Source organism: Ixodes scapularis, unplaced genomic scaffold, assembly GCF_016920785.2.
Source record: "Ixodes scapularis isolate PalLabHiFi unplaced genomic scaffold, ASM1692078v2 PGA_scaffold1__304_contigs__length_218370807, whole genome shotgun sequence".
NCBI classification, from domain to species: Eukaryota; Metazoa; Arthropoda; class Arachnida; order Ixodida; family Ixodidae; genus Ixodes; species Ixodes scapularis.
Genome location: NW_024609846.1, coordinates 309,522 through 335,289, shown reverse-complemented (window position 1 = coordinate 335,289; position 25,768 = coordinate 309,522). Strand labels below are relative to the sequence as shown.

The 25,768-nt window shown below is 47.9% G+C and overlaps 1 protein-coding gene across 1 annotated transcript in view; it reads right to left on the bottom strand.

Moving 5' to 3' along the window:
- Positions 1–459: 459 nt before the first annotated feature.
- LOC115333004 overlaps positions 460–25,768 on the bottom strand; it is an 86,439-nt gene continuing 61,130 nt past the window's right edge. The window contains exon 3 of the mRNA XM_040208407.3: positions 460–1,335. Within this exon, the coding sequence (XP_040064341.3) occupies positions 460–1,335 (876 nt within the window). The remainder of the gene's footprint in view (positions 1,336–25,768) is intronic.

Genomic DNA, 25,768 nt, shown 5'->3' with positions numbered 1-25,768 from the left:
TCCTCCTGCTCTCCCTGCTGCTCCTGCGGTACTCACACCCAGTAACTTCTTCCGACTCTGGTACCGGTCCATCTTCTCCCGCTATGTTGCCATTTAGCCAAGGATGCTCTGTGCTTCTAGCTCTATATTCCCTCTGTTTCCTAACTCTACATTTTTTTCTGTTTCATCCCCCCCTCCCCAGCCCCGGCCTCTAGGCTTCCGCCCTTAGGGACCTGTGTGTATTTAAAGAATACCTCACTGTGCATCCGATCCTCCGACCCACCCTCCTTCCGGTGTGCTCCTGGTAGTGAATGCCGTCCGCAACAAATGGACTGGCAGACGCTGGCTGGTACATTTGGATTTGGATTTGGATTTAGTGGCGTCCCTTTGTAACGGGTGGCCGCTCGCCGGAAGTTCCGGCGATGGCCTGCCAAAAAAAGAAAAAAAAAAAGGCTTGCTTAGTCTGGTTTCTAGCCAAGTCTAGCCGAGTTCTTGTTGTGGTACAGCTTCGGTCGGGTCCTCGGTGTGGGGCAGGTCGACTTGGGCGGAAAACATCGGTTGTCCGGCTTGCGCTTGCACGTCCGGCCCAGCTCGCCTCTCCCTCTTCCACAGCCGCCAGGAAATCTCCCACCACTGCTCTAGTCGGCGCTTGGTGGTCTCGACGTGTTCCTCGCCGTCATCCCCCCGCTCCGCCGTCCGGAAGCCCAGCGCGTCCGGCAGATGGTCCACCTGGGGGCACGGGCTGAGGGCCTTGCACTGCAGCACCAGATGTTCGGTTGTCTCCTCTGCTGCTCCGCAGGCGACGCAGGCGATTGGGGCCCCAGCGTCATGTCGCGATCTCCACAGCCTGGTCTTGAGGGTCCCCGTTCGTGCCTCGAAAAGCAAGCCGCTGCCCCTGGAGTCATCATACAGCTGCTCCCGCTCGATCGCCCGCTTCGAGGCCGCATACACAGTCATTGATGGTTTTCGTGTGGCCGACTCCGTCCACCTTCGCGTCTCGACCTGCCGCACGTGCTTCTTGAGGTCCGCAACTCCCTCTCGGAGCGGCCGGCCGTCCAGCAGGGTCGGTGGTACCTCATACTTCCCCGCGAGCCTGGCCACCCGTTTGGTCAGGCGCGTGTTTAAACTCCTGTACACGAGGTACTTAAACACCCTCCTGGCCCATCGCTCCTCTCCGAGGCCGCAAAGACGCCTCTCGTAAGACAGCTTAGCCACCGCTTCCCTCGACTCAAAAGCAGACCATCCGAGGTCCCCCTGCACCCCTTCGTTTGGAGTCCCCCTGTGTGCCCCGAGTGCCATCCGTCCCGCCTCCCGCTGTCTAACCTCTAGGAACTCCCGAGTCTGAGACGACGTGCACAGTACACAAGAGAAAGAAGCCAATGTTGCCAGCTGAGGGACGACAATCGCAATGGTAATCGCGAAAACTGAAAACTCTCAGCAATGTAATAAGTGGTAAGTTAACGTTGTAAACTAAATTATAAGCTATTCTAGCGCTTATAAAAAGCAGCATACTCATTACGCTGCATTAGCTTCCCTTCTGTGGAAATCTCGGAAATTTGGTGGTTGCGCGGTTTCGTATTCCCAGGGCGCGGCCACTCGCGAAGCCGGCTATCTGGTTTAGTATAGTGTTGACGGGAGGCCGTACATCTGCGCGCTATGCGAAAAGAAAGCTTCGAAAGGAACGCGAATATCTTCCCACCGGTAAGTTCATGGATTGTTGAAGTTCATGAAACTGCTCTGATGATATAATTATATTTGAGAAATCGAAGGCAGTTGGTAACCATGTGTGGGACCCCGAGTGTCTGCCTGCATGCTCCGCCGCTTGCGGTATCCAGAATGCATGGGAAAATGGCGGACCTTTTCCTCTAGAGCTAGTATGTATGATCTCTATGGCCGCACGCCCTGGCTCTGCCCGCGCCTCCCATTGACCAAACTCTCTACATATACGGCTCTGGTGCGCTGCCGTACCCTCTATCGTAGATGTTTTTTTTTTATTTTGTTTTCTGTTTGGTCTCCTTGCGCTTGCTGAAGTCGGTTGTTTAGTCCGTTAAGCCTATTCGACCGCGTTGGCCTCGCAATCGTATTCCGTTCACTGTGTGCACGTGGTTTGCGGAAGTCGTCCGTCATGAGTGCGAAGAAAACTTCATACAGGACGAAGTTCAAGAAAACGGTTATTTTTTACGTGGAACACAAGAGAAATCACAGCGCCGCTGAACAGCTTGGAGCGCGGCGTTCCGCGCAAGCCGAGGCTGTGTGGAGCGGATGATGAATAAGAACGGTTTTTCTTTGGGACGCCGCACCACTATCTGCCAGAAGCTACTGCTGGTCCTCGAAGACAAGCTTGTCAACCTCCAATGTTATGTGATGAAGCTGCGTCCTGAATCTCACAAGGGACTCGGGCAGATCGGCAATGCCGCTCAGACTCCTGTGTACATCGACATGCCAGGGACGTGCGCCGTAAACGAAGTTGGCGCCCGAGAAGTAGAAGTGCGTACGACTGACTGCCTATGAGAAGCAGAGGGTGACCGTAGTGCTGTGCATCGCAGCCGACGCTCGGAAACTTGCGCCCTGCATCATCCCCAAAAGACTTGTCGCCAGAGCGACTAGTCGACCGTGGTGCAAACTGATGACAAGCCGGCTACTCTCCAGTCTTTACTTTATTTATTTCCTTTAGAACATTTATTCTTTCATTTTGATTATAATAAATTCATATTTCTTGCACAAATTTCGTATTTTCGGGGCATGTTCCGAATCTAAGCACTGCCCCCCCCCCCCCCCCCCCCCCCCCGTCTTTGAACTTCGCGGGCGTGAAAAAAAGGGGATGCTTAGAATGAAGTAAATACGTAATGTTTTTTTTTGTTTTTTTTTGTTTCATTGCGTTTCTAGCGAGTAAATAGTCTTTCGGTTTCATTTCATTATTGATTTCGCAACTACTATCCGTGTTCCCACGAAAGCAGGAAATAACGCCTTGTTAAACCAAAAAAGACGGGAAGGCAGAAATTAACCTTTAAAACGGCACTGTCCCGGTCACCCTAAGTATATGTTGTTGTTTTGTTTTTTTTTGCCAGAAGTTCGAAATAATGTATTGTAGCAAATGATTTTACTTTTTAGCGTCACGGACTGAACTGAGAATCTCCGAGGACTATGGAATGCTTGTAAAAAACTTTTCGAATGCGAAGTTGATTTGGAATTGTGAGGTCATTCAAGGCGTTCTTGACCCACTTCCGCCATTCAAGTGAGTCTCTGTATCTTTATTACTCAGGCGTGAAGGTTAGCTGCCTAAATCTTGAAAGACAAAACACCGAGTGTGTAAAAAAGATATAAAACTACGATAATCTCATTTTACTAAAAGGACGTTATAATACCGCCTCGTAACGTCTTTTTTCCTGTAGCTCACATGCCGTAAGAATCGACTTAAGAAGCGGCTGGGAGAAACGAAAAAAACAAACAAAGTGTCTCGGTGTTCCCCCACCGCCTCGGCTATACTGAGGTGGGACGCCCTGCGTCGAAGGAAAATGCTACTTATATTTGTCGAAAAGAGAAAAACGTCGTTGTAGTGTTTTATTTCTATTCATTAATTAACCACCCTTCGGAACTTGTCACAAAAAAAAAAAAAACACTCCGAATTTTCAATTAAATGACGGAAAGATGCAAGGATCCCCTTTAGTGAAACTATCTAAAAAACCGAATACACAGAAAGAATAAAACACATGAAGGACGAACACAGACGCACACAGTTCTTTCAATGAGCCACGAACATTTATGAAATGCCCATGACACTACGACCGTGAACTTCAAAGAATTGAAAAAAATTGAAACAAAAAGAGCAAAAATTAAACGTATATGCTGAAATTTAAAATAAAATAAATTAATTCAAAGGAACTAAAATAAATTAAAATAAATTAAAACTAAATTGCTCCAAATTTTATTTAAAGACCAAATTAAAACGATAGGACATTAATGTAAATTAACCCCTCGATAAAGGAGAAAAGAAAGAACAAAAGGGAAATTAACCCCCGAATAAATGGGGAAAAGGAAGAAGAATAGAAGGGAAATTAGGCCCCTGAAAACGAGGAAAATGAAGAGGGAAAGAAAGGTAAATGATTGATCAAAACTGGCTTTTCGATAACTCTGGCGCGAGGAACTCCAACTCTTTTGACGATAACACCAGAGAAGGCTCAGAAACATTGTTCGCGGCGTATTTGATCTTAAACGCCTCAATGATTTCTCGCCCACACTTATCTCTGTGTGTTTCAAGTACAGTAGTGTTTTCAAAGTTGGGGGTGCATTCGTGGCAGGTACGGGCATGCACGGCTATGGGGTGAAATGAGTCCGACGATGCCTTGGTGACTTCTAAATGGTGCTCCCTGAGGCGTACATTTAGGCATCTTCCAGTTTGGCCGATGTATTGACCTCCGCAGCTCAATGGAATTGAATAGATTGGCTTTTCTTTACATTTGACATACTTGTTGGAGTGCTTGATGGCGCATTCGGGTGGTCGACTCTCGTTGTTCACCCTCTGGCACATTTGCTTTAACCTCATTCTGCAAGTGAAGACCACCTTCGTGTCAAACCGAGCAGCAAGAGTCTTCAGTCGGTGGGCGGAGTTGTGCGCGTATGGAATGCATACTGGTCGTGAATGACCATTTTTGTTTCATTGGAGGACGGATGGGGCCCGTGATGAGACGCTGAAGGGTTGTACGGAGGAGGTCAGCTGGATAACCTGCTTGGAGCAGGTGGTCATGCTGTCGCAGGAGACTTTCTGATGAGAGGTTTGAACAGGATTTCGAGCGAGAAGAGGCAAATAGGGTTCGAATGATTCCAAGCTTTACCGACTTGCAATGGTTACTGCAAAACGGAAGAACGGGTTTTTTGGATCGCTGCTGGAAGCTCCAGCATAGGCCTTGAGGATGAAGAGGAACTTTTTAATCCAGATACTATAGACCTTCATCTGTTGGTTCTTCACTCGTGAATTTGAGACCCGACGAGCAAGAGTTGAAGGCGTCACAAATGGCCGGTGAAGAGATGGAGGACGGATGAACAACTAGATAGTCATCTACATATCGGTACATTTGGATTTATGGGGCTATAACGTCAAGTTGGGTCCTCACGGCTCGGTCTATGTACATAAGAAAGACTTCGCTAAGCACTGGGGCTAGGCATGAACGTATACAGACTCCTCTCTTCTGTCTAAAAATCTTTCTGTTGTACTCAACAAGCGTGGACTGAAGGTATACGGTAAGGAGGTCAATGAAGTTCTTTGTGGATATCCCTGATGTATTTTGGGACTCGCATGGACCGTGCTCATGAATAGCATCAGAAACGGAATTCAAGAGAAATCGGGGGTCCAGACTGTAGTAGAGGTCTTCTATGTCTAATGAAAACATGGAGTGTGGCTTGGTGGTGACGTGTAGACAAGTAAGGTGGGAAATGAGCTCTGTGGAGTTCGTAATCCTGAAGGGCTGGCGGAGATTCAACATAGAGAGATGCTTCTGTAGAAATAAGGCTAAATGTTTTTGCCAGCATCCTCTTTCAGACACAATGCTCCTGAGGGGCATACCTTCCTTGTGTGTCTTCGCTGTAAAAAAGACAGAAAAATATTGTTTTGCGGGAGATCCAAGTGTTTTCTTGAAAGAGGGCAGATTCATCAAGGTGCAAAGCTGTTTTGCTCTTGCCCGCAAGGATCCTGATGGTCTCGTCTTTAGTTGGTCAAAGTTCTTTTCCAAAGCTTTCGCTACCTTCGCTTCATAGTTACCTTCATCCAAGACCACGAAAACACCCGTATTGTCTGATTCAAGCAACCTGAGTCGCTTCTGGCTCAGTTCTTCAACTGCGCTCCGGATAGGGAACTGGCGTGTTTTGGGAGGGGGATGGTAGCAAATAGAACAAGCTGCCGCTGACAAAAACTCAGACCGCTCCTGTTCCGGAATACGTGAGGCAACTTCGCGTACCGTTGTCAATTGGTCCGCTCTAGAGAATGGAAGATCTGGAGAAAATTTAGGGCCTTTGGACAGCACTTCCAAAGTACCTGGAGAAAGTTGTTGGTCACAAAGTATAACTGGAGGGTCTAACACCGCTTGGCTGGTCTTGCGACAAGACGCATTCAAAGAAGTGATAATCACTTGGATCTCCCGCAAAACAAGGAAGGTATGCCCCTCAGGAGCATTGTGTCTGAAAGAGGATGCTGGCAAAAACATTTAGCCTTATTTCTACAGAAGCATCTCTCTATGTTGAATCTCCGCCAGCCCTTCAGGATTACGAACTCCACAGAGCTCATTTCCCACCTTACTTGTCTACACGTCACCACCAAGCCACACTCCATGTTTTCATTAGACATAGAAGACCTCTACTACAGTCTGGACCCCCGATTTCTCTTGAATTCCGTTTCTGATGCTATTCATGAGCACGGTCCATGCGAGTCCCAAAATACATCAGGGATATCCACAAAGAACTTCATTGACCTCCTTACCGTATACCTTCAGTCCACGCTTGTTGAATACAACAGAAAGATTTTTAGACAGAAGAGAGGAGTCTGTATACGTTCATGCCTAGCCCCAGTGCTTAGCGAAGTCTTTCTTATGTACATAGACCGAGCCGTGAGGACCCAACTTGACGTTATAGCCCCATAAATCCAAATGTACCGATATGTAGATGACTATCTAGTTGTTCATCCGTCCTCCATCTCTTCACCGGCCATTTGTGACGCCTTCAACTCTTGCTCGTCGGGTCTCAAATTCACGAGTGAAGAACCAACAGATGAAGGTCTATAGTATCTGGATTTAAAACTTCCTCTTCATCCTCAAGGCCTATGCTGGAGCTTCCAGCAGCGATCCAAAAAACCCGTTCTTCCGTTTTGCAGTAACCATTGCAAGTCGGTAAAGCTTGGAATCATTCGAACCCTATTTGCCTCTTCTCGCTCGAAATCCTGTTCAAACCTCTCATCAGAAAGTCTCCTGCGACAGCATGACCGCCTGCTCCAAGCAGGTTATCCAGCTGACCTCCTCCGTACAACCCTTCAGCGTCTCATCACGGGCCCCATCCGTCCTCCAATGAAACAAAAATGTCATTCACGACCAGTATGCATTCCATACGCGCACAACTCCGCCCACCGACTGAAGACTCTTGCTGCTCGGTTTGACACGAAGGTGGTCTTCACTTGCAGAATGAGGTTAAAGCAAATGTGCCAGAGGGTGAACAACGAGAGTCGACCACCCGAATGCGCCATCAAGCACTCCAACAAGTATGTCAAATGTAAAGAAAAGCCAATCTATTCAATTCCATTGAGCTGCGGAGGTCAATACATCGGCCAAACTGGAAGATGCCGAAATGTACGCCTCAGGGAGCACCATTTAGAAGTCACCAAGGCATCGTCGGACTCATTTCACCCCATAGCCGTGCATGCCCGTACCTGCCACGAATGCACCCCCAACTTTGAAAACACTACTGTACTTGAAACACACAGAGATAAGTGTGGGCGAGAAATCATTGAGGCGTTTAAGATCAAATACGCCGCGAACAATGTTTCTGAGCCTTCTCTGGTGTTATCGTCAAAAGAGTTGGAGTTCCTCGCGCCAGAGTTATCGAAAAGCCAGTTTTGATCAATCATTTACCTTTCTTTCCTTCTTCATTTTCCTCGTTTTCAGGGGCCTAATTTCCCTTCTATTCTTCTTCCTTTTCCCCATTTATTCGGGGGTTAATTTCCCTTTTGTTCTTTCTTTTCTCCTTTATCGAGGGGTTAATTTACATTAATGTCCTATCGTTTTAATTTGGTCTTTAAATAAAATTTCGAGCAATTTAGTTTTAATTTATTTTAATTTATTTTAGTTCCTTTTAATTAATTTATTTTATTTAAAATTTCAGCATATACGTTTAATTTTTGCTCTTTTTGTTTCAATTTTTTTCAATTCTTTGAAGTTCACGGTCGTAGTGTCATGGGCATTTCATAAATGATCGTTGCTCATTGAAAAACTGTGTGCGTCTGTGTTCGTCCTTCATGTGTTTTATTCTTTCTCTGTATTCTGTAGTTTTCAACGCGCTCTGCTACGTGTACATTATCTAAAACACCTAGGCGGAGCGGAAGTTTGCGTGCTTCATGCAGAGGGGTGCGATGATGTCGGAACTCGGAGTTCTTACGGACTGATTGAAAAAAATGAGTCATTTACAACTCCCTGTAACGCCGAATTAGAGCGCAGCTCTTGAGCGAGAGGAGCGAGGGGTACTGAGGGGAAGGTATACCCCTCCTCTTCACCTCCTCATCCTCCCGGCTCCTCCTTCTCCTCTTCCTCCTCCTTCTTCACCTCCTCCTCCCCTCCTCCTTCAAGCTCGTCCCCTCCTCTCCTCGTCCCCATCCCTCTTCCCCTCCTACTCCTTCCCCTCCTCCCCTTCCTCTCATTCTCCTCTCCCTCCCCCTCCCCGCGCGGTGAATCATGGAACATTTCCCATATTGCTCCGCGCGGTTACGCCTACAGCGACGCCGACGCCGCTCAAACCGGAAACGGGCGCCTAAGGACTGCGCTCTAAAAAATGAAAGCCGTTTAGAAGTCTCTGTAACGCCGAATTGGGGTGCAGCTCCTGAGGAAGAGGAGGGAAGGGAACTGAGGGGAACGGTACAGAGGGGTCACGTGACCTAGGGGGGTCACTTGACCTAGGGGGGTCACGTGACCTAAGGGGTCACGTGACCTGGGTGGTCACGTGACCTGAGTGGTCACGTGACCTGGGGGTCACGTGACCGGGGGTCATGTGACCTGGGGGATCACGTGACCTGGGGATCACGTGACCTGGTCTGATCACGTGACCTGGGGGATCACGTGACTTCGAGGGGTTTCGTGGTCTTGGGAGTCACGTGATATTGGGGTCACATGACCTCGAGGGGGGTCACGTGACCCGGGGGGGGGGGCTGGCGTGGTGCATTATGGGACATTTCCCATAATGCACCCGCGGTTACGCCGACGGCGACGCCGCTTAAGCCGGAAACGGGCGCATAAGAGCTGCGCTCTAAAATATTGGGTAGACCTCAACGCAATAAATAACAACTCGGTGTCGTTCTGGTGTCGCTACAACCCCTGCACAAAAAGCAGAGGACTTGATCTCCGCATAGCAATTATGAGCTTGTTTTAGAGCGCATCTCTTAGGCGCCCGTTTGAGCGGCGTCGGCTTCGCCGTCGGCGTAACCTTGTGGTGCAATATGGGACGCGTGACGTAACTGATGACGTCATCAGTGACGTCATCAGTGACGTCATCGGCATCGGCATCGGCACTTGTGACGTCATCGGCATCGTCATCCTTGTTGTCATCGTCCCTGATGACGTCATCAGTGATGACGACATCGTCATCGTCCCTGATGTCATCGGCATCCGCATCGTCATCGTCACTTATGACGTCATCGGAATCATCTTCACTAATTACGTCATCAGGGACGTCAATAATGACGTCATTGTCATCGTCACTAATGACGTCATTGTCATCGTCACGTGATCTCATAGGGGTCACATGACCCCCGTTTGGTCACGTGACCCCGGTGACGTCACGTGATGCCCGTGAGGTCACGTGACCATCGTGAGACGACGGCGACGCCGCTCGGAGGGAGGGGTAGCAGACACGATGAGAAGGTGAGGAGGGATATATCTTCCCCCCAGTACCTTTCCCCTCCTTCTCCTCAAGAGCTGCGCTCTAATTGGGCGTGACAGGGAGTTGTAAATGGCTTTCATTTTTTTATGCGCTGTCAGCAAGCAAGAGATAAAGTATAGTGCATAGAAAATAAGTTACAGCCTGCCGAGAACGAAAAACAAATAGAGACACGAGGCCGAAAAATGTTTTTCAAAGCTTGATTTATAAAGGTACTCCGGTAATATAGCAGCTGACAATATAAAAATGGCAGGGAAAAGCTTCGGTTCCCGCCTGCAGCACGAGATTCCAACCTTCGATAACAGTTCGACCTCTCGTAAGTTTCGAGATCTCAGGGCCAACCAAAGCGCGACGGAACGCAAATAGCGCGTACTGCAGGTCCGAACGTTTGAAAGAGATGCACTGTCATTGCCTTTGTATCGATGGCCCTTAACCTGTTTGTGAAAATTTTTACCACAGAAGTAAAATAGAAATATATCAGATCTATAAAAAAATAAACAGATTTTGCAGACTTGCACCCAGCCTAACAATTGTCGTCTCAACAAGAAGGGAAATATCGGAAAGCAAACTATTATTAATAAAATAAAAATTAGATGATGAATTTGATTCCCATAAAATTTTAAGACGCTTTTCACATGCCTTTACATTTTATATTGTTGCATATGTTTACCTTTATTCTCCTACATAGATCTGTGGAAAGCAACGACGTGATCATCCTTCCTATTATTTTCCATTTCACTTAGTTTAATAGATTTATTTTATTCAAATATGCGTATAAGCATTTTCCGAACAGCAATTTATAACTGACATTTTGTTTGGTTCTTATCTTTGACCTCTCTCGTTTAGGAACCAGACGGTAGGTCTCTTGCTGTCATCGAAGAAGGTGTTGTGGTTGGCTAAAAGTCCTTTTTTCTACCTGAGGCATCGCTCCTTTAACAAGGAGGGACGGCATCCGAACTCTCGAACACTGCAATACTTTTCCTAAAAGACATCCCCAAAGACATCCCCAAAGACATCCCCAAAGACATCCCCAAAGACATCCCAAAGACATTCCCAAAGACATCCCCAAAGACTGTATTGAGACTTGTGAAGACAGCGATGATCTAGGCTGGGTTTACCTGATACTGGTAGCAACATCTCTGGGGATCCTAACAATTGCAGCCATCTTAACAGCTGCTTATTTTGTTTCACATCGAAAAACAAACGAAGAGACTGCGACGAAATAAATTGCTCCAAACTTTGACCACTGGAGTCGTCAAATATGCCTTCTTTAACATCTGACCGACCACGTGCGCAGTTATAATTATAGTCATTTTTGAACATTAAGGCTGGGGTATCACGGCGGCCATCTTGAACAAGCTAGTAGTTCAACCACCAGGGCGGCGTTGGCTGTCCATGTGAGTCCCTCAATGTGTTTGTGTAAAGGCTGGTTCAGACAGTTGCGTTTGAGTGCGTTTGACTGCGTTGCGGCTGCGAGAAACCAGGACATCAATGCTGCTTATATCGCGTGCCAAGATGATTCCTTGAATTGGATTTTGCGCTTCATACGAAGCACAGATGTGCCGGTGACTCGCTTTCGGTACTCGACGCAACGCGGTCAAACGCAGTCAAACGCAAGTGTCTGAATCGGCCTTTAAGGGCTGTTTATACTCCGACGTTGAGCGCAGTGAACGCAGCGAAGCGATGAGCGCGCGCCTTTCATTGGCCGGCAACCAGGAACTCGATATCTGCTACCAATCAATATCTGCGCGCGCTGCGCTACGCCGCGGCCGTCGACGTTACGTTGGAGTATAAACGTACCTTAAGTCTCTCGAGTAGCGTCACATGCGCCAGTTCACGAAACCCGACACTCGAACGGCCATTGGAAGCAAATGGGGGCGGAGCACCCGCTTTTGGCACGTGTCTTGCGCGTTTCCACAACAATGGTTGGCGGTAGTTGTAAAAAGGGCTTTATCAAGGGGCTTTAGTGCGAGCACGGTGGAAGAAACCTTTAAGTGATGACTCTGTCCGACGAGGCGACCATATTATGTTCGGCGCACAACGATAGATGCCGCCCAAGTATCGGGTCCCTCCCAAAACGACCGCTCCGGTTGTTTCTCCAAGCGGTGGTCCCGCATTTCCTTGCACATCCCCTATTGTTGTACCTCACCGTCGCCACGCCGCCACCAAGTCTCCAGAGTCTGTAAATTTCTGTCTTCTTCCTTCTTCTTCTTCGGGTTAAGGCTCACCTTGGTGCACGATGCTGGCACCCGTGATCGACACAGCACTATAGCAAAACAGGAGGCCAGCCACTGGCCCCAAACCACCACCGCACCACCACTCCGCGAAAAAGGTGAGCACGCTACAATGCCGACACCGTGGCCGCCGAGGAGGGACCGCGGAGACGCATAACTAACTACTCCTGGTTCAAGGCTAGCCGCGAACACGATCTGGACGCTCGCTCCGCGCGGGAAGAGCGGCCAGAGTCATCACCTAAATGTGTTTCTTCCGTCGCGAGTGTGAGAGAAGGCTGCAGAACCCTGCGCGCCAATTTCGAAAATCTCTTTTCCTGTTGTTTGCAACCTTGAATTTCCTCTGCTGTTACGCCCCTCCTTTCACTCTTGAGCGTACCGCGTACGTTCATTGTTGAGAGGACAATGTACCGGGTAATCTCCAACGGAAAGCTTCCTGCCACAACTTGTCCAGCTGCTAAGCGAGCTGAGCGAGATGGGGTTTTACAGCGGTGTGGAAAACTTGGACCGTCAACTTTGATTATGCTTTTTCGAAGTTACACAAGTTATGTACAGGGTTGGGAAAGGCACGGGCGCGAGGATGTAACTGTACACAATGCATGGGTTCTCGTGAGTTCGTGAGCACAACAGTATACATATGAGCGCACCCTGGATGCCGGCCGGACGAAAGAGACGCCGGGGGCTTCCTGGCACCACTGCCTCTGCTTGCATGCGCGGCCGATTGGCGGTGCCACATAAACTGACCGGCAGCGGCCAATGAGAGCCTCGTCGACGCGCGCCAGCCAATAGGACCAAAGCCGATAATCCATCACCTTACCTCCGCTCCTATTGGGATCGCGGAAACCAGGTGCCGTTTCCCCGCTTCAAAGTGATGACGTCGGCTCGATCCATGGGACAGTTAATGCTTTTGTATTAAAAAACCGCTTGGCGCCTATATGAAAGTAACCGGATTCATACCGGCAACAGTTTGGCCGTACCGGTTACCAGATTGTCAAAGGAGTCACCCGTTTGAGCCATGACGGTCACACAGCCATGACGTTTGAGCCATGACGGTCACATTTGGCCAAACAGGTCACTCCTTTGGCAAACGGGTCAACCGTCTGGGCAAATTGGCCACTCGTTTGGGCAAAGTTGTCGCACGTTTGCTCAAACCAGTCACCACGTTGCACAAACGGGTCACCGGTGACTGGCAAACTGTACCGGTTTAATCAAAAGGCTGTCCGGAGCCCGTTTGATACTGAACGTACAGATCGTCGGCATGGGCACGCCTGTTTCAGCCATGGCAGCATTTGTTTCCGGAAGGCCGAGAGCGCAGGTTCATTGATTTCGAATCGTCCGCGTAATGCAAGTAATTATGTCTATATTTAATTGCGCTGATGTTCGTTTATACTGCAACTGCAAAAAGCAAAAAAAAAAGTTTTCTGTTACGTTAACGCGCACGTTGGCGCGCCGAATTTCTGACAGCACTTTCAAACTTTGGCGTTCTTTCTTGTATCAATTTACCTATTCAGCTCGAATCTCTCTCACAGAAGACGCGACCGCGTGGATAAATATACTTGACTCCGTTTCACCTCAATACAAGACGCAGCGAAGGTAGCGCGCGAACACGTAGCTGCAAGAACACCGAGCGTTGCGAGAGCACGGCCCCCGTTAAAGCAGTGAAATTACGAGCTCGCGCTGAGTGCTTTCTTCGCTCTCGGGAGCAAGCCGAGCCTCTGGCCGGCGCCATTTCCAGCGTTAGAGCGTGCTGAAGTGTGTGCGATTCGCCAGCTTTCCTAGGATGCAAACGCGTCGTGCTGAACTGCCTGAGGAAAGTGTGCGGGGGTGTCCCGGTGTCCTGCGCCTTGTCCGCGCCCCCTCCCTCCTCTCTTGTTACCTCTGTCACGTGACCCGAGAGAGAGGAGGGCACCAGCGAGCACCACCAGCGGGCGAGCTACACGCTGATAAGCATAGCAAATACTCCGAGATCAGGAAGCGCACGCGCTGGCAGCCGCTTTTTTCTTTGTCTGCTTGTTGTCCGTCGCAGTTCGAACTTCGTTCGCCCTACCTGCTTCGGTCTGTCGCCTCACCCGACGGCTTTATTAGGATGTCTCTCGACAGCGTATTGGATGTGCATCAAAGCTATCAGTGTTCGAAAAGCACGCGTATACCGGCGACAAGAGATTCTTCAAAGAAGTCAGGAATTCTTGCGGTTTGGTTGGGTTGGCAAATGCTAGCTTGTGTGCCACATCGTGTTGAAACTTCCAGGAGCCCTCCTTTTCGTTTGTATCTCGTCTCCTATACACACTACCGTACCTCACGGCAACATGTACCCAAATCGAAATGCTCGAAGCCAGTCTCCGACTCGCCTTGGGAGTTCCGCGCCACGCTTCCAGCCTTCTCAACACGGGAAATTTCAACACCATTACAGAACGCATACAAATGCACAAAGACGGGCAGATATAACGACTCTCTACTTCAAACCAAGGGCGAAAAATTTTGCAGACACTAGATATCAGCCCAGACTCACTTCTCCCATTCCCTATACCTACTCCTCCATGGAAAAGCGCCAACCCAAATGTTAGAGTGGAACCACTATCGAAAAACATGAACCCCTACAAAAACCCCGAGAGACGAAAACTCCGCGCCAAAGCCCACGAAAAGCGGATACGCTACCTACATGAGACGGATCACGATACGTATTTTGCTGATGCCAGTCACCAGGTCACGCATGGCAAAATAACTTTCGTCAACACACGCCCTAAAACACATTACTCCGCAACCTTCACAGAGCCCCCAACGATCGACGATTTGGAAGAATGCGCCATCGCCAAAGCCATGAAACACTCAGCCCAACAACCTAACACTAATCCCACGCTAATCTTCACGAACTCACAGCGCGCCCACGAAACTGCACCGACAACACCTTACACTTTATGACGGATAACCTAGTCCGTGAAATACATGTCCGTTACTTGGACACAAAATTCCGCCTCGTATAAACGCCTGCCCACCAAGGCGCGGAGGGAAATGAGGCAGCCCATCGTCTCACCCGCGAAAACTCCCCGGGTCCCGTCACGTCATGGCCGGCTATCTACTCGGTAGGCGCAACAAGGAACGCGCACCGAGCCCTGCGGAAGTCGAGGTTAAAAGAACAACGTTAAAAGCGGACCATTTACCCTCACCCTCCAAAAACCATGTCTAGGTAACAATCCTCCCTCGTCAGGCAAGCCCAGACCAACTCCCTTCCATCGCACCAGATCTTCCACAAAAATCTACAAACGACCCGACTCCCCCACCTGCCGAAAATTCGGAGAATACCCTTCCATCCCTCACACCTACTGGTCTTGTAACCCACCCACCCTTCCCCCAACCTTCTCACACATATTTTTGGGAGGAATGGCTAGCTCCACCCACGGGTACCGACATACCCACTGCACTCGAAGCACTAATTAGTCACTCCTGTCCCCTTGCGGAATCCATTTGCGAGACGTGGGCTGGACGGGCCGTCCGGACCAGGACGTAGGCCCTTACATTATTTTAAAATAAAGTTTTACAAGGGAAACTGCAAGTTATGCGGTGCAAGAGCGACTCTTCGCCACATTCTGTGGGAGTGCAGCTGGCTCGACTGCAAAGCCCAGCCGCTACTAAAAAAGATCTCCGACCAAGACAGCTGGGAAGCTCTTCTCTGCACCGACCTTAAGGTGCAGGAACAAGTCGTCCGACTGGCCCAGGACACCGCTAGAGTCCAAGGGATTCGGGCCGTCGCCTAAGGGGTGATTGGAAGGTGAATCCTAGATGGGTTTCCGACCAATCGCTTATACCCTTGTTACACGGGCACACTTAACTGCAGTTACGCTAAGCCACAGTTAGCGCACAATACTTGCCGACAACATTCTGCGGCTATGCAGTCAAAGCTATGGGCCAACGTGCGCATGAGCATCTTGATCATCCATCGAAGCAGTGCACGCGGGCTCTTCACTTCTTATGGAATAGCTGTCCGAGAGTATAGTGCGGTATCAGTGGTGCCGCGTAACCGCAGTTAAGCTGAGTTAACCGCGGTTAAGTCTGCCCGTGTAACAGGAGTATTAGTCTTTCTGGGCGCAATTAAAGCTTTCCTACTATTACTTGCTTGCTTGCTTGCTTCTCGTTTGTCTGTCTGTAATGCTTTGACCGTTCGGCATATATCTTAAATTACATCTTTGAAGTCCGCTATTATTATGGTAAGTACACTGCAACCTACTTGTTGGCAACGATTGACCGTTCTTCTACGCGTACTCTTCCAGATTATCGACCGAATTATCCCCAAAAGTCTACCACAATAATCCAGAATTACCTCGGTTCTTGTTTGCTTTGCAATCTTCTGTTATATTAAAGCTTAGAGTGCCTCTTCACATTTCACAGATCGCTTGTGCGTTTCTACGGAATAGGTTGTAATAAACTTCTAGGAGAATTGAAAACAATAGTTTGTGTCTGTTTCCCTGCCCATTTGCAAACACCTGCGCGAGCACATTTTTTCTACGTGTTTTCTCCATGTAGCGTACATTCATACATTTGGTATGAATTGCTCCAGGAGTAATCAGAAGTTCATCAGTTTTTTTGCTGAAATGGCAGAAAATATTGAATAAAGCGAAGTCGCCGCAGCGCGGTTGCTTTACTCTCGCTGACGAGGTATTTGGCACAATGAACTTAAAAGTTACCGTCCGAGGATTGTGGATGTTTAAAAGTTAAAATTCTAAGCTGTACGGACTATCCATGTGTGTGGGAACTACAGAAATTCTGTCCGGGCGGCGCAACAATACCATATATGACTCAAAAATTTGAGACCATCAAGAAAAGAAAGCTGAACCCTGATCATGAACCCTTCAACCAAAGATCTCAAATATGCAAAGAAGCCGACACACTCCTAAATCTTTACCTCCTGGTTTGGGAATGTGAGAGTCTCACCACACACAGGAGCGATGCTTGGGCCCAACTGCGCCAAGACACTCCTATCTCCTACGAGGAGTATATCAGACCTGCTGGCGACTCTGAAAGACGAGTCCGAATCGTACGAACCCTGCTCGATTACACGACGTCGGGCGACCTCCGTCAGGACATTTCGAAAGGAGGCCTTTTAAGAGGAAACGCCGTGAAAGATGTCACGCGCGAGTGAGACGACTTTTTTTTTCTTTTTTTCCTCATTAAGCTTTTGGCACACACAGGCACATCCTTCAATATCGTTGATTATGAAGAGACGAGACGGATTTTGCGAAGGAAAGAGTATATATGTTAATGGTGACTTATGTATATATAAAGGCTAAGGAAACCGACATCTGTCAAGCTGCGCTGCGTATAAGAAGATTTTTGTGTCGACTAAACACCGGGTAAGCACTATGCACCGCACGCGGACTATGCACCGGGTGGGTACTATAGTCCGGAAAACACGGTACTTATTTGTGCCGCTCTTTTAGCCGCCATTACTTCACTAAGAGAAATGACCAGCTGATGCCTCAAAAGAGCACATTTTCACACGACATGCCATTTTTTTAGAGCACAGCTCTTAGGCGCCCATTTTCGGATTGAGCGGCGTCGGAGCAACCAAGGTCACCCCAAGATCACGTGACCCCCAAGGCCACTCTAAGGTCACGTGATCCCCCGAAGTCACCCAAGGTCACGTAACCACCAAGGTCACGTGACCTTGGGGGTTGCGTGACCTTACGGTGACCCCCCTCCCTCGAGGTCACGTGACCCCCCTCACCCCCGAAGTCACGTGACACCCTCCCCCGAGGTCACGTGACCCCCTCCCCCGTGGTCAGGTGACCCCCCCCGGAGCATACTCAAGAATGAGGGGAGGAGGAGAAGGAGGAGGAGGAGGGGCCTACCCTCCCCTCAGTACCCTTCCCTCCTCCTCCTAAAGAGCTGCGCTCCAATTCGGCGTTACAGGGAGTTGTAAACGGCTTTCACTTTTAGAGCGCAGCTCTTAGGCGCCCGTTCCGGCTTGAGCGGCATCGCCGTCAGCGTAACCTAGGTCACCAAAGCTCACGTGACCCCCCAAGGTCGTGACCCCCAAAACCATGTGACCCCCCAGGGTCATTGACCCCCAAGGTCACGTGACACCCAAGGTCACGTGACTCCCCCGAGGTCACGTGACCCCCGCCGAGGTCACGTGACCCCCTCCTTCGAGGTCACGTGTTACTAACCCTCGTAACCATCACGAGGGTTACGAGGGTTAGTTGCCCTCAAATGGGTTACCCTCACTAGGGTCACGAGGGTTGAGAGTTACCCTCACGAGGGTTATGAGAGTTACCCTCACGAGGGTCACGAGAGTTATCCTAACGAGGGTCACGAAAGTTACCCTCACAAGGGTTACTAGGGTTACCCTCGCGAGGGTCACAAAGGTTACCCAGGTCAAGTGACCCCCTCCCAAGGTCACGTGACCCCCTCCCCCGAGGTCACGTGACCCCGTTGACATCGTCGCCACTGATGACGTCACCAGTGACGTCACTGATGACGTCACCGGCATCAGCATTGTCATCTCATCATCATCACTGATGACGTCATTAGTGATGTCACCGATGACGTCACCGGCATCCGCATCGTCATCGTCATCATCACTGATGACTTCATCAGTGACGTCACTGACGACGTCACCGGAATCTGCATCGTCATCATCACTGATGACGTCATCAGTAACGTCACTGATGACGTCATCGGCATCGTCGTGTGACCCCCCCCCCCCCTATGTCACGTGAAACCCACGGTCACATTACCCCCTCAAGGTCACGTGAACCCTAAGGTCACGTGACCCCCGCGCCACCCGAGGTCACTTGACCCACAGCCCAGTGCCCTTCCCTCCTCCTTCTCAAGAGCTGCGCTCTAATTCGGCGTTACAGGGAGTTGTAAACGGCTTTCATTTTTTTATTTTCGAATTCGGGGAATGTATCTTGAAGTCGGGAGTTTTTACTCTCCTCGGAGAGTACCAGAAAAAATACTTTAGCAAAGTACATACTCGGACAATGTACCTCAAGTGAAGTGCAAGTTTTCTAAAAAGTAGTACTTTAAGTAACATGTACTTTAGTACGTGTTACTTCCCAACTTACCAACACTGTTTGTTTATTATTTTTTATGAAAGTTGGGCGAATTACTAAGGTTTCTCGAATGATCTTCAAATCTTTGAAGATCTGCATATTCTGAGTTTTGGGAGGAGACGCAACGCAAGAAATGTCACCGTTGCATTTCCCTTTAGCACGGGATTCTTCGAGTACAGCACAAACTATGGGGGCACCTGATGAGCTTCAAACCGGGAGCTGCATTTCGTTGCCTCCTTTGAGTCAGGATGCATTGCGTGCAAGTCCTGTAGTAAGCAATAGTTCCTACGTTGGGGAAAAGCGGGGACCAGCGCTTTCTTCAAATGGGTCAACTGTCCTTCAGCTCCGGGACACAAGGAAACGCGTCTTCGGCGCTGATCTCAGTTTCTCGGCCGTTCTCGCGCCGTGTCTCTTCGCTCCCCACGCCTCGTAGCAATGTTGTTTCAGTGCGGGGCTCGTGAATATTTTGGGGGGTTTTGGAATTTCCAAACCACTTTTTCCCTCGCCCTATCCCACGCCACATGCTTCTCCCTCTTTGCAATTATCAGCTGATCGTCCAAAATAGCATCTCGTTTTGTGCGAGAATGATTGTTGATAGTACAAAGAACACTGTAAGTTGAGTAGAATTTACTCAGAAACAGTAAATAAAGTAAACAAATAATCACTAAATTACAGATGTATTTGAAAGTTAACATACTCAGAAAAGTAGTTAAACTACAGTAACTTGAGTAGAGTAGTTGAACTACGTAAAAGTTTGACGAAATACTCGTGTTCTGCTGAAGACGTTAGCAGCAAGTACTTGATTTGGCCGTGTGCTGTTAATAATGTGTTCAACGGCAAAAAGACAGCACTCATTTGCATGCGTGCTGTCTTTTTGTTGTCGTCGTTGTTGTTGTTATTGTGGTTGTGCGGTTCAGTTGTGTGCTGTTTTGGCACGTAGTCTTCTGTCGGCCTACTTTTTTACGCCGTGCTGTTTAGTCGGGTGCTGTTTAGACGAGTTCTGTTTTGATGCGGTGCTCTTTTGAGGCGTGCTGTTCTGTCATCTGCTGTTCTGTCGTGGTGCCATGTGGGTTCTGCGCGTGCGCAGGAATCAGGCTCCCGTGACTCTTGCATTCTTGTCATGTGACGTCACCGAGTTCCTGCTCCTACCTGCGGCCCGTTTTTCTGTTGACTGCCGTCCAACAGTCAGAACCCTTTCGGTACATTTCTACATATTACTTGTCAAATACATGGCTGGCAGCAAACTATCTGAAATCTAACATTAGAAAGTTATAAGCGGAGGTTACACTTTTAAGCCCTTTCAAAGACACCAGCGTTGATAGAGACCCAACGTCGGAACATTCTTTCAATCGATCAGATTAACGAGCACATGGCTGAGACTGATTTCTACGAAAATGGAAATAATCTCAACGGTGGCCTTTTTCAACTGTACCTTGAAATCGATAACGTTTTCATCTGAGGCAGGTTGAGGACAACGCATATTTTTCAATTTGTTTCCGTAAGAAATAAATACATGCCATTAAATAAAAGGTTGTATAGGAAGCTGATGTGACAAAAGTTTAATTGTTGTAACTTGAACGCGTTGCAACCACTCTCGAACATAATTAAAATATCAAAGCAACGAAGGTTGTCATTTTTTACGCTCGAACTGCAATCTGTGCGTTTGTAAAATAGCACCCGTAAACACTGCGAGTGTATCAGGTTTTAACTTTGTGATTCTTGTAGTTTGAATGTTATACACAGTCAAATCTGACGAAAGCGACAACACACCAAAAGAGGATCGCAGTTCTGACGCGGTTTAATTTTTATTTTTCCTTTCAAAAAATGTTGTCGTCTTGCAAAAAGCTTTTTGAAACTATGGTGAGCAAAAACAGCGCAAAAGACGAGGACAAAAAATGAGCGTACCCGACAGAGTGAAAAGTTACGTGCAAAAATATGTAAAAAAAAAAAAAGAAACTTTGACTCGACTGTGCACACTTTACGTGATGAACACCAAAGGAATTCAACTTAAAACTGCAGTGGTAATCGGTAACTGTGCCAACCGACCACATGTAAATCAAAGCACTTTTCTCGCAAGCGAAAATAACACGTTCAGTGGCCCAGTTTTTTCTTATCTCTCAAATGTCGGGCTTTTGAACGGAACTGAAGAGACTGATACGTTTCTGTTTTTAGTTGATTATTACGACGCGTCCAGAGCATGCTGCTTAATAATGTTGATTGTTGTTGGTTCGCACGGCTTTCGCAATCAGCCCAGCCCACGCACACGTTCTGACTAAACTAGCCATTTCTGGGAAATAATAATAAAATGGCAAAATAGAAGACAAAAATATTTTGATATTGGATTTTGTGTTTCAATCGTGCTTATTTGACCATTATTTTTCAATGTATTAAGCAAACGATGATTAAGCGAGAAACTCAACTTTCAATCATTCTTTACTTGTCAACAAATTGCGATTTACGGCAGAAGCCCTCTGATTTTTCACCATGTTTCTGGTTTACTTGTTTAATAGAAACGGGATGAGGACGATTCGTCACATGCGCACTCGTCACAGGAAGATTGGTCACAGGACGATTCGTCACATAGGAACATTCGTCACAGGATGATTTGTCACGCGGGCCACTGGTCACATTGAGCGGGCAGGGGACAATAGTAAAATATAAATTTCAGGAACTGCCCAGATTCCCTGTTGACCCTGCAGCTAAAATAATAAGCCTGGTCCTTTGTGAAAATGAATTTGTGTGCATAAGTACGTTATGCATAAGGTTGGGCCGATTTACATAGTTCAATCATAATACGGTTAATGCATAAATTCCATGAAATATTCGCACCACTTTTCTAAAATATCAAATTGAAAAAAAAAAGTTAAACTTGGAATTGCAAATTATTGCTCTGATCATTACACGATTTTAGAAAGTAATGCTTCTGGCCAATGCCCTGAGAGTGTTGAGGCGTCGGGTGCTGTCGTACTGTCCAACGATGAACTGGATCCGCCTGTTGCAATCGGCGTGCTTCTTGGACGTCCTTGTTAACGTCGTACCGCCTTCAGACTGTGCGATCATCATCTCACTGAAAGACTGCTCCTCCTTGATGCAATCCAGAAAAAACCACAAGTTTGGTGTTGCGCACCCCACGTTCCTCTGAAAAAAGAAAGCCCAGTCGAACGTCATATGTAAAATGCGTTATAACTCAATAACCTCTTGAACACAACCTCACTCGAGATTTAAAAAGAAAAGCTTACCAGGAGTCCCCTGTGCCACGCCTCGACGCTGTTGTTGGTTCGTGGCATGTCGGCTATTGTTGGCTCCCTCACAGACCACAGTTCCGGTGAAAAGAGCGAGGAAAACAGGCCATTTCGACGGGGCCTGCCTACATACGTGTTCGCGAAATAGTTAGCCACACGGATAGCCTCCGCGGGGATGACCTCCAGCAGATCCTGGAAGGCTTCAGGAATCTCGCCAACCGGAAGAAAGGCAAGTGCTGGGAACATTCTCATCTGTAAAACATTGAAGTGGTGAAAGTGCAATGCGGTATAGATTAGACAACGGTGAATGATTGATTATTACTCCATAAATATATAGAAAACTAACCTGCACCGCGAAGTTCTCGTCCGTGTTGTATCTACTTTGGAGACCGTATGCACATACCTTCCGGTAAACCGACTGACTTAGATGAAAAAAAAACATCCTTGGATCTTCGCGTTAGGTAAAAGGCGTTTGATGACGGTTATAGCCGCGATCTCGAAGTCCGAGTAGATGACCTGAACGCTCAGGGGACCCAAGATATTGAGTAGAGCTGCAAAAAACCTAGCAAAAGTAGGAGATAAAAAGGGTTTCATTTAGAAAATTATGTCATGTAACGTTTCTAGCTACAAGCACTAAAACTATCGCTTCAACATAAGAGGGATCATCTTTTATAGGTGTCTTCAAACCCGTAGGCCATTGGCACGACCACTCCATGAACTATTGCGTGCACCGTGTACAATTGATAGAACAGCTGGGGTGTCACTTTAAACGTACCATTTACCAACCAGACGTTTGACTGAGCCAATAGCCCATGTTCCTTCCTGTTGCGAAGGTGAGGAGCCTCGCCTGGTCGCCGTCCCCGCTGTCTTGCAGAAGAAAGGACTCGCCTTTGCTCGTGACCTGCAATCAGATATGAGATTAAGAAAAATACCACTATCATTTAGTCTTGGACAGTACCTTAAACTCCTCGGGGATGCGGATGTCTTCTCTTTCAGACGGGATGCTGTAAGTGAACGTCATGCGCTGTCTCTGCTTCCTGATGGTTCGCCGAAGGGATGAAGGGGGAGGCATTTGAGACGCGGTGTCCTCGCTCACGGTGGACGCAGCATGCAAAAGAATCTGATGAGGAGTTTCACGACTTCCCACTGTGAAATAAACCAACGGTTAGTAAAACAAACCTTACGTTATTCAACGCAGAACACTTTCAGGCACTCACCCGCTTTTCCTTTCATCATATCACGAGTCTTCAGCAGGTGTATCTCCGTTGGGTCCCCCGCGTGCGTATGCTCGTTTGAACGGGCAATAATACGACTGGCAGCCAAATCAGTTGTTAATTTTGCCTTGCATTCTCCTCTTTTGAGACAAATCCAATAAGAAGTCTCATCATTCTTTCTGCTGCATGTGTACGAGAACCCTTCGTGACGCAGCAGAGCTCCGCCTCTCTCTGTGGCGATCACCTCCATCTTTTCGAATGAAGTATGAGTTGAAAAATAGTCGCTCTTATATAGCCTCCGCATTCACCGTTCGGGACGCAACCAGAATCTAAAACGTTTGTTACAATTTCTATCCCCTTGAGAAGCGAAAGACATGCTAAGGTAAGAGGTGACCCACATTATCCGCCCAAACCAAATAGAACAATACATTGTATGTTCGAGACGTAACCAGATGCTAAAACGTTTGTTGCAAATTCTTCACCCTTGAGAAGCGAAAGACATGCTAAGATAAAAGGTGACCCACTTTATCCGCCGAAATCAAATAGAACATTACATTGTTTGTGGACGAAAAAACTCTTGAGACCGGTTGCCCGCGTGACGAGTCATCCTGTGACGAATGTTCCTGTGTGACGAATCGTCCTGTGAGCAATCGTCCTGTGACGAGTGCGCATGTGACGAATGGACCGTATCCCACTAGAAACAATATCGCGCGTGTCGAGCAGTATACACTGCATCTCATGTTTCACTTACAATGCGGAACTCCGGCTTACGCATTCGAACGCATTCGACGAGTGCAGTGGAGACAAAGGTACTAAGCTACCTATAAAGGACCCAAGCAGCACGGATTACGGCCAAGCAATGGCCAATGTCTGGCGATGATTTTTTGGCCAGTGGCCGGAGAGTGGCCATTCATTGGCCAATGCTTGGCCGATGGCTGATGGCCAGTGGCCATCGGCCAATGGCCAGATAAAGGCCAGTCACCGGCCAGTCTCTGGCCACTGTCTGGTCACTTGGCCAAGGATCATTGCCAGCCTTTGGCCGATGTCTGGCCAATTCTCTGCTGCTTGTGGAGCTGTGCAAATATTTACGCATTGAAAGAATTGGCATCTTCTACTTTTGGTAATGTTCATATTCTCATGAAGGACAGAAAACACACCTTCTTCCTTCGAAATTTTGAGATTCCGGCATGTCATCGCGGGACAAAAATTTAGAATATTCCCCGAACTGGAGCCGCAAGCAGAGGCCATAAGAAACACGCGCGCGTTGTGACGTCAATGGGGGGTCTTGTAGAAATATAGCAAGTCGTGCGAATACCTGATCGATAAAAGGTGACATTTCTATCAATTTTGTCGTTCCAGTGTAAATATAAGTACGTCAAAACCCTGGTATCATCGACAAAACTTTTATTATACGGAGTTTTAGTGGCGACATCTATCCTAGGTCCACAAAACCGCCAGCTCTCTCGCGAACAGCCGCCACAAACCGGAGGGGTACAGAGCCGGACATGTATGGCCAGACCCGGATGAGACTTTCCTTTCACCATGTAGGCTCCTTGCAGTGACGTCACCTCGCATACTTTTGAATACCATGTAAAAGGAGGAGAGGTAAGAAACATTACGTTTTAAATAGCCAACCATGCGATTAGCATTACTAATAACGTATCCAGTATGTATTTTCCAGGAAAGATCAGATGTTATGTGTACGCCCAAGTACTTGTAAGACGATACAGAAAGTAAAGGAACATTGTTAAGACAGTAGCAGGGAGAAACTGAATGATTACGAGACACTCTCATTACTTTGCACTTAGTTGTGTTAAGCTCCATATGCCAAGTTTCACACCAATGAAGAACAAGGTTAATGTCTGCCTGGAGTTTGATAACATCTCAATCACCATTAATTTTATGGTGAATTACACAATCATCCGAAAAAGGTTAATTGAGGAATAAATGTTATTCGGCAGGTCATTAATAAAGATTAAAAACAGAAGTGGGCCTAGTACAGAACCCTGAGGCACGCCGGAGGTCACTAAAGGCCCGTTCACACTCTTACGACCGAGCAAGACCGAGAGGGACCAGACCGGTTTTGAAGCCTCTCGCGACCTCTTAGGACCGGCTCCGCTCTAGCGCATCCGGTCCTAAGAAGTCTTTCTCAGTCGTACTCGGTTGCAAGTGTGTGAACGGGCCTTGACGCGAGCGGAGGTGTATGGTTATTGGCCGTAACGAACTGGAATCGGTTAGTAAGCAAGCATTGGACCCAAGCCATAACGTTAGCATCAATGCGAAGGTTATTTAGTTTCAACAAAAGCAACTCGTGCGAGACTTTATTGAACGCCTTTGAGAAATCCAAAAATACGCAGTCTATCTGGGACCCCTATCAAGAACAGAATGCAAGTCGTTATTGAATAATAAAAGCTGGGTCTCGCGGGAAA